Here is a 9,949-nt window from a genome sequence, read left to right on the forward strand (position 1 = left end):
TCTGGCTGAATTTGAGCGATGTGTTATGTTCATTTTTAGGGAATCGGTCGATTGTGGATTATTTGCACGGACCTTCGACTTTAAGAACCCCCACCCTCCCAGAAAAAAAGTCTAGTCTGGTCAAATCGCATGACTTTGGTGTTCAATTCACATCACCCCTGCCTAAGATAACCTTACCCTCAAACCGTTCATGCAAAATTACAATTGTGCCGTTTGCTGTGTGACACGTAGTACCGTCCTGCTAGACCTGCTGGAACCATATGTCGTCCAGGTCCATATGCTACATTATGGTTGGCCATAAGATTTTAGTTATCATCGTTATGTAGCGCTAGCTTTTGACGATGACGGTCGCACTAACGTCTTTTTCAAAGAAGTACGCACCAAAATCCACACCAAACGGTAACTTCTTGAGGATGCATTATCACCTGGTGACTTTCGCAATGGTTGGTGTCGTCCCGTATACTGAAATTTTGCTTGTAAACACAGCCATTCATACTCGCCTCGTCACTAAAGATGATTTTTTCGGCCAAAGTTGGGGTCCTCTTTTAAACGATTCGAAGCCCTGTCAGCGAACAAACGGCGTTGTCTATGGTCATTGACTTTGAAGTCCTGGGTCAGTAAGATAGTGTAGTTTGTGTAGGCTCAAATTCCGAGGCTAAATTCGCCAAGTTTAAGTCTGCAAAAGGCCAAGTTCTTGTCCACGGCGAAAATGTGGGCAACGTTTGCGTTAACGAACACTCATTTTGATAATAAAGTTTTATCATTCGAACGTGCTGTTTAATCGTGTAACTTGCCATGATGATTTGGCATATACAATTTTGACAGATGTCACCAAAACAAAATGGGGCACAGAAATCTACCCGCGCCAATTGAAAAACCCTTAGTTATATTGGTTGAAACCGTTCTTATCTGTGACAATGAAAGATTTTAAAAATAGAGCCAATCTTTGTTGATGGATTCAAGGCTTCAATTGTTTTGCTTGTTGCCACATCTGCTCAGCCAAAAATGAGTTAATTCTAAAAAGAATATTTTTTGAATTTCCAGACACTATTTGCAAGCGATTTTTCGGCAAATTTATAACATTGTCTAAGTCGTCATTTGCAAAATTTTAACAGATGTTAGTCATTGATAATTTAGACATCTAAACAAAATGAAAATGCGCAACAGTTCCTTGAGAACTAGGGCTTACTAGTGACTTACAACTGTTAACCATTCCTGTGTGAGTAATATTATCAGGGAAGGAGGGGACCTTCAGTTTTGTGCCGAATCCGAACGGATTTTTTGAGGAAACACTTTTCATGGCAGGAATTACTCTTGGAGGATTTTTCAATTCCTTACAAGATGCAGTATTCGTGAAATAAACTATAGTTGGCTCAGGCAGGTATTGAACACAAGACCTCTGGCATGACAGTCCATCGCTTTTTTTTTTAATTCAGTTTTATTATTTCAATCTTAAATCTATCTTAAAGCTAGACAAAAATTCATAAAACTAGCCTAATTATCTATAACTAACAATTAACTTAATGGTCCCATACGGACATTCTAAGTTAAACAATAATACTTAATACTAATGGCTTTCGGCCCTAAGATCTATTTTAACTTCAATTAAATTTTATTTATTCATTAGAAAATTTAAAAAACTAATATCAATATCCTTTTTATTTTTACTTAAAAACTACTTAATATAAGGTCCTTAAATAAAACTTAAAGCTAACTTAAAATACCTATTCTACCTATAAAATGCTTAAAACTAGAACAACCACAGCAGCAAATCTAAGGTTTTTTGTTTTTATATTTATTGTCTTTTTTAATTTTTTTTTTTATATTCCATGTTTTTTATTTTTTTTGTTTTTTTTTTATTTTTTGTTTTTAAAACCCCATTCCGACTACCCAATATAAAGTTCCGATTGAAGCCACCAAAACTGGTTCTCCTGCTTCCCCCTATTAGTTCGGTCCCGTTCGGACACAGCCCTACTGAACCGAAGGAGTATGGGAGTCGCCTATCCACGGTTCTTCGTCTGACGTGGTAGATTAACTGAACTGCCAATCTATCCTGTATCAGACCGCATTTGTCTAAAAAGTGGAATGCCTCTGGTGGAATGAGCCCGCTCAAGCGTGCACTTTCAAAATACTCGTCGTTCGGATAGAACGCCCCGAAAATTAAATTGTTGGTCGAAGACATAGCTCTTGCAATGAACGAGTTTTATCACGAAATTGTCAATTCAGTTGTTTCGAGCCCCGTTGTATAGGACCTCGTTGGAAAAGTAATGCACATAAGAAGATTCGGCTGTTCGATATAAGCCGGTACAGCGTCGTAAACACTGCCGCTCGAATACCCGAAACCTCTCCATCTGGGAAGGGGCAACGTTGAACCACATAGGACAACCATAAACGATCATTGGCCGTATGAGGGCCATGTAGCAAATTACCTTCACTCTGGGGTCAAGCTGACTGCTAAAAAACAGTCGCTTCGTCAGAGCGAAGGCCCCTCTGGCCCTAGTCAGAGCAGCATTTATATGTCTGTCGAAATATAAATACTGATCTAACCAGATACCGAGGTACTTCACTACACTTTTGCTCGCCAATGGCTGCCCGTGAAGATCAAAGATGACCATCTTGCGCCAATTCTTACACGTATCCCTCGTGGCCCTAGCCAACGCCAACGGAGTCTTGAACAGAATTGTCTCCGACTTCTGAACATTTATTTTCAGTTTCCAGTCGTCGCAATATCGCTGAATCTTGTCGAAATCACGCTGTAAGAGAATTCTAATAATCTCAACCTTTCGGGCCGTCCTGTACACAATTAGATCGTCGGCGTACGCAATTGCCTTTGTAAGACTACCTATCAGATCGCTGGTGTAAATGTTGAAGAGAATCGGCGAATTCACCGCTTCCTGTTGAAGACCATTTTTAATTGAGAATTTTGTGGTAGAAGTTACATTGCCACTTTTGACAATAACCTTTCTACCGTTAAGCATATCATAAAGTATATACAACAATGGCTTACTTATGCCAACCCTGCTCAGTTTTAGGTAAAGACCCTCTAACCATACGGTGTCAAAGGCCTTTTCCAAATCAACCAGAACAGCCCCTGTGCATTGTTGTTTTGATTTATTCCATTGGATATCAGAAACGAGTTTAGACGCAGCATGAATTGTGTCATAACCCGCCTTGAATCCGAACTGTTTATCCGGAGTAATTGTGTTGTCCGCAGCCCACTTAGTCAAAGCCCTATTAATGATTTTTTCGAAAACTTTGCTGATGCTCGGAAGAAGACTTATCGACCGAAGATTTGACGGGTTGGAGTTGTCCTTTCCCTTTTTCGGGAGAGGATGAACCACAGCGGTCTTCCAATGCATTGGATAATATACATTATTCAGTGCATTATTGAAGAGTGTGGTGTAAATGTCAATTGCTTATATCGGTAAATGCCTTAGTACAACTTTGGATATACCATCGACACCTGCTGACTTTTTGTTTTTTATTGAGTTGAAGATGAGCTGAAGCTTAACCTTCGTCACTAACAAGGGAATAGGTCCCGTTTGCTCGGAGTCCATCGCACTGACCATAATGCCACGGGTACTACTCTAACATCTGCTAGAAGAAATACATTGGACAAACTATTCATTGAAAAATTTGAAAAACACATGACAGAAAAATGAAGTCCAAATTTTAAAGGTAACATGACCAAATCGAAGCTTGATGAATGAACTGGATAATGCAATTTTTTGATCGGATGAATGGCCAAAACCCGGTCTAAACTTTCAAGTCTATTACCCCCGATATGGAGATAAGACAGAACATTTCAAATGATAAAGATAAATTTTGACGCTTTATGGAAAAGATTTATCTGCTACTATGAGTTATCTGATTGTACACAAATCGTTAAATTCTGACTCATTTTTAGATCGATTTCGTTTTGATCTTCATACACGAAAGAGTTGTATCCTTAGTAATCTGCCTTTTCCACATCTTTCTAACTAATCTTAGGTATTGGCCTCTAAATTAAATACCAACTTTTATGATTTTGTTTATTCGATATTTACTCTTTTTTTGCAAACATCAGTAAAGTCCAAAATAAAGTAAACAAAATTGATAAGCCAAAATTTTAATAATAATGTAGTAATAAATCAATATTTTATAGATAAGACCTAAATAAATCTCCATCCAAGGAGACTTCTATCACCAATTTTGGTATAAAAGCCAAGCCCCATTACCAATAAGTAACATTTAAATTTAAAAAGTTATTCAAACAAAATGAAGATATACAGTTCTTTGGCAATTTTAGTAATTTTTGGACTTCTTCAAAAAGGTATGTTTAAGTTTGATCTTCTTGTCTAAATAAAGAATTGGACATAAGTAATAACTGGAACGATCTATTTTAGTTCAAGCTTTTCCTGCCTATAATATTGAGGATTCAGATGGTGAAGAGTCACGGACAGTTTGGCCAATTCCACAACGCAATGGAAGTATTATATGGATGACCGAGGAAGAAGCGTGGTTAGAAGCGGAACAAACCGAACAAGGAGCAATGAATTTTGGAACACAGAACGAGCGTAAAGTTCGCTTTTTCCTATACACCCAGCAAAATCCTAGGGAATCTATTGAACTCTTTATAAACGATACGGAAACTCTGAAGAAATCAACCTTTAATTCGAAATATCCTACAAGGTAAGTTGTTAAAATGTTACAATCCCTTGGCTTCAGTTTTTAAATTTTAAATCGCTTTTAGATTCATGATTCACGGATGGGCCACTGATCACAATCACGAAGATCTATTCGCCGTGAAGGAAGCACTCCTGCTCAATGGCGAAAAGAGGCAATTCAACTACATATCTGTTGACTGGAGCGTCTACAGCCACACCATGAACTACATATCGGCAAAGAACAAAACATCTAAGGCTGGCGAGCAGGTTGCACAGTTCATTGATTGGTTGCACGACTCGGCGAATCTTTCATTTACAAATCTGGCCGTTTATGGACATAGTTTGGGGGCTCATGTTTCCGGATTTACTGGCAAGAATGTCAAACTAGGCCGCGTGCACACCATAGTTGGCTTGGATCCAGCAATGCCACTGTTCCGCATCAAGTACCCAGAGAAGCGTCTGTCCGCCACCGATGCAGTTTATGTTGAGACCATTCAAACAAATGGTGGTTTGTTGGGTTTCTATAATCCAATTGGTCAATCAGCGTTCTATCCCAATGGTGGAAAGTATCAGCCAGGCTGTGGAAATGATTTGAAAGGTTCATGCTCGCATGGTCGGTCTACAGCATATTTCGCAGAAGCTTTGAGATTTGGCAATAGAAATGGTTTGACCGGAATAGGATGCAAAGATTTTGAGAGTGTGAAGAACGAAAAATGCCGCCAATTTTCAGCAAGGAGGCGTTTGGGTGATCCAAATAATGCTCTACTTCCTAATGGATTATTCTATGTTAAAACTAATGCCGATTCGCCATATGGCAAAAGTATTAGATTGTGATTTTTGCTATGTAAAAATGTGATCAAAAGAATAAATGAATCTTTTAAGTTAAGTGAACAAAATATATATTATCTCTGTTTTATTTTTAATTTTAATTTATAGAAAAATGAATTTCTGTTAACTACAATTAGAATTGTTGTCCAATATTCGTTTGGTGTTCCAACAATTCAAATTCACTTATTTCGGTGGGTTTTTCCATGGGAAAATAAATCAATTTGTTTCTGTCCCATGAATGCAAAAACAGGAAAAATGTTTGTTTGACAGATCTAGAAAAATGTCTTTTTTGACAGATCTAGAAAAATGTCTGTTTTGACAGATCTAGAAAAATGTCTGTTTTGACATACTACAAGATCATGCGTCAAAGTTGGACTAGCTTTAACTTTTTCACTAAAACATTTCCCCGACTAAGTTTCTTGAGGTTGGTCCAACACGTGTACATACATATGTATAAAATAGAGCCTATTCTATTTCTCGTTTCTATTTCATTCAAAATGTGCCTAATAATTTATGCCAGCCTTTGCTATAAGGTGCCCTAATTTAGTGAAAAAGTGCTCTACATGAGACTTTTCTTCATGTGTTGCGTTCAAGAGTTAAGGAGGGTTCACAATGAAATAGGACCTTTTATTTTGTGAGAACAGTGCCAGAAACGAACAATTATTAATAATTTATTTATGATATCTATTCAAAGATGACGTTTCTATACCTGATCAAAAAAATAAGCCCGCCGACTGTTTAAAATTTTAAATGGAAAGGTCAATTTTTGAGAAAAATAAAGATGACACCATTTTTTTTATTTTATCAAAATCTTAACTAGACAAAAATTCTTAAAAAAAAACCAGCGTAAATTTCAAAAACTTGAAAAAATATCTTGCTTTATATAAAACTTAAAACTTATTTTATATAAAGGGTGATTTTTTTGAGGTTAGGATTTTCATGCATTAGTATTTGACAGATCACGCGGGATTTCAGACATGGTGTCAAAGAGAAAGATGCTCAGTATGCTTTGACATTTCATCATGAATAGACTTACTAACGAGCAACGCTTGCAAATCATTGAATTTTATTACCAAAATCAGTGTTCGGTTCGAAATGTGTTTCGCGCTTTACGTCCGATTTATGGTCTACATAATCGACCAAGTGAGAAAACAATTAATGCGATTGAATACAGCTCGTGCAAGAACTGAAGCCGAACGATCTGCCACAACGTCGAATTTTCAGTGAATGGGCCCTAGAAAAGTTGACAGAAAATCCGCTTTTTTATCGACAAATTTTGTTCAGCGATGAGGCTCATTTCTGGTTGAATGGCTACGTAAATAAGCAAAATTGCCGCATTTGGAGTGAAGAGCAACCAGAAGCCGTTCAAGAACTGCCCATGCATCCCGAAAAATGCACTGTTTGGTGTGGTTTGTACGCTGGTGGAATCATTGGACCGTATTTTTTCAAAGATGCTGTTGGACGCAACGTTACGGTGAATGGCGATCGCTATCGTTCAATGCTAACAAACTTTTTGTTGCCAAAAATGGAAGAACTGAACTTGGTTGACATGTGGTTTCAACAAGATGGCGCTACATGCCACACAGCTCTTTATTCTATGGCCATTTTGAGGGAAAACTTCGGAGAACAATTCATCTCAAGGAATGGACCGGTAAGTTGGCCACCAAGATCATGCGATTTGACGCCTTTAGACTATTTACGTCAAGTCTAAAGTCTACACAAATAAGCCAGCAACTATTCCACCTTTGGAAGACAACATTTCCGAAGAAATTCGGGCTATTCCGGCCGAAATGCTCGAAAAAGTTACCCAAAATTGGACTTTCCGAATGGACCACCTAAGACGCAGCCGCGGTCAACATTTAAATGAAATTATCTTCAAAAAGTAAATGTCATGGACCAATCTAACGTTTCAAATAAAGAATCGATGAGATTTTGCAAATTTTATGTGTTTTTTTTTTAAAGTTCTCAAGCTCTTAAAAAATCACCGTTTAAAACTAAATTTAAAAAAAATAAAACAAAAAAAAACGAAACCCATTATAATACTTAAGCTACTTAATACTTACCAAAACCAATAATACTACTTAAAAACTAGAACAGCCACAGTAAGCTTTTTTTTTGTATAATTATTTTTCGTGCTACCCTGACTGTCCCTAACCTACTCCTTAAACCTGTAAGCCGGCCAAGACCAAACGGCGTAGACAACTTTAAATTACATTCTCAATTTGAAGCCACCAAAACTGGTTCTGCTGCCTCACACTATCTCTTGGGTCCCTATCGAAAACAGTCCAACTGAACCGAAGGCACTCGCCTCCGTCCAGTGCGAGGACGTCTCGGCTGTAAAGGAGTAGCCTATCTACAGTTTTAGGGCTGACGTGATAGATTAGCGGAACTGCCTCCCTATCCCTATCCTGTATCAGCCCTCGATTTTCTAAATAGAGAAAAGCTTCGGGCGGAATGTTCCACTAAAACGTGCACTTTCGTAGTACTCATTGTTGGCCTAGGAAACCCCAAAAATTCAGCTGTTCGACATCGCTCTCGCAAAGTGACCCCTATCAAGCTTAGGCAAGAAATTATGTATTCTGTTTATGTTGGCTCTGTTGTATAGAACCTGGTTGGAAAAGTTATGTTAGTACTCCGACCCTAGCTTTCTGTGTAGTCCAAGTAAACGTCACAGACATTGTCTCTCAAACACCCGAATCTTTTCCATTTGAGATGGGGCAACGTTGAACCATACCGGGCTCCCATATGCAATCATCGGCCGGATAAGGACAATGTAGCAAATCACCTTCACCCTGCTGTCAATACGGCTGCTAAAAAACAACCGTTTTGTCAGGCAAAGTCTCCTCTAGCTCTGGCCAGGGACTAATGAGCAGCACTCATATGTCTGTCGAAATACAATTACTGATCCAATCAGATGCCAAGGTACTTTACTATACTTTTATTTGCCAGTGGCTGTCGATTTGGTCCAACGATCAATTGATTTTTCCAGTTCTTTCTCGTATCCCTTGAGGCTCCATACATAGGAGTCCTGAATAGTTTTGCATTTCTGAATGTGGATTTTCAACTTCCGGTCATCGCAATACTGTTGAATCTTGTCGAAGTCACCCTGCAAAAGTGTCTTGATAACCTCAATTTTTGGGACCGTTCTGTACGCAATTAGGTCGTCGGCGTACGCTATTTCCTGAGTCAGGCTTGCTATCAGATCACTGGTGTAAATGCTGGATAAGATCGACGAGTTAACCGCGCCCTATTGGAGACCATTTTTCATATCAAAGATTTTGGTAGATGTTACATTGACAATAAACCGTCTACCATTATGCCAAGTCTGTTTAACTTTAGATACAGACCCTCTAACCAAACAGTGTCGAAGGCCTTCTGCAAGTCAACCAGACAAACACCCGTACATTGTCATTCAGATTTGCTCCAATAGATATCAGTAACAATCTTAGACGCAGCATGAATAGAGTCATTTCCCGCTTTAAAGCTGTACTGATTATCAGGAATTATTTTGTTGTTTTCATCCCACTGGGGCAGAGCTCTATTTATAACCTTCTCGAATACCTTCGACCGGAGATTCGCCGGATTGGAGTTGTTCTTTCCCTTTTTACGGGAGAGGATGTACCACAGCTGTTTTCCAACGGACCGGATAATATGCATTATTCATAAATGTCGTAGTACAATGTTGGATATACCATCGACATCTGCTGACTTCTTTTTCTTTAATGAATCGAAGATGTTCTGGAGCTCTATCTTCGTGACTTATAGGGTATTAGTCCCGTTTTGCCCGGCGATGATGGCATTTGCCAAGTTTTCGTCACTGAAGCTGGTAAAACCGAGGTTCTCGGATCGCCACTGCGTTATGTCGTTACGCAGGTAGAAGTGGTGCTGCAGATCTCTATTCTCCAGGTCGTGATAAGGGCGAATGTTAGGATTCACCTTGTACACTTTTTGGAAAGCAGCCTCCATGGCCAAGAAGACAAGATAACACCATGTTGTCAATTCAATGGACAATTCTCTCCTTGTGACAGATGTCAATTTAAAACAATCTTGTTCCTCACTTCTTCAAATGTGAAAACAAAAAAAAGATCCAAAACGACGCCATTTGTCTGGCTCCTAGTTTATGATGGACCTTTGTACTTTATACTATATTTTCAATTCAAAACGTCTCTGTCTTCACAATTTATAGCCTAATGGATATTTCTAATCCAATTTACTTGTACTATTTCAACCATACTATCTATAATAAGTTTTTCAAACCTATCCTAACTTTATAATCAAAACAAACTCAAAACAAGTGATTTTTAGAGATACAAGAAGTACAGTTTTGAGACGCTTACAAAACAATCAATTATAATCATTTGAAGTATGTATAGGTTCAAAGGCATACGACCAGTCGATTAAATAAGATAACAAGCTATTTAATTTGACATAATCTTTTAATTTCAAAGAGATTATATTTGAAAACATTGCCAGAA

The 9,949-nt window shown here is 38.2% G+C and overlaps 1 protein-coding gene across 1 annotated transcript; it reads left to right on the top strand.

The window, feature by feature from the left end:
* Positions 1 to 4,179: 4,179 nt before the first annotated feature.
* On the top strand, positions 4,180 to 5,546 carry LOC129952774 (phospholipase A1-like). The gene is made up of 3 exons (XM_056065589.1): positions 4,180 to 4,312; positions 4,386 to 4,671; positions 4,733 to 5,546. The coding sequence occupies exons 1-3, from the start codon at positions 4,258 to 4,260 to the stop codon at positions 5,478 to 5,480; spliced, it is 1,089 nt and encodes a 362-aa protein (XP_055921564.1). The 5' UTR covers positions 4,180 to 4,257; the 3' UTR covers positions 5,481 to 5,546.
* The last annotated feature ends 4,403 nt before the right edge of the window (positions 5,547 to 9,949 follow it).

The sequence above is a fragment of the Eupeodes corollae genome, chromosome 3 (genome assembly GCF_945859685.1).
Source record: "Eupeodes corollae chromosome 3, idEupCoro1.1, whole genome shotgun sequence".
In the NCBI taxonomy this organism is placed as follows: Eukaryota; Metazoa; Arthropoda; class Insecta; order Diptera; family Syrphidae; genus Eupeodes; species Eupeodes corollae.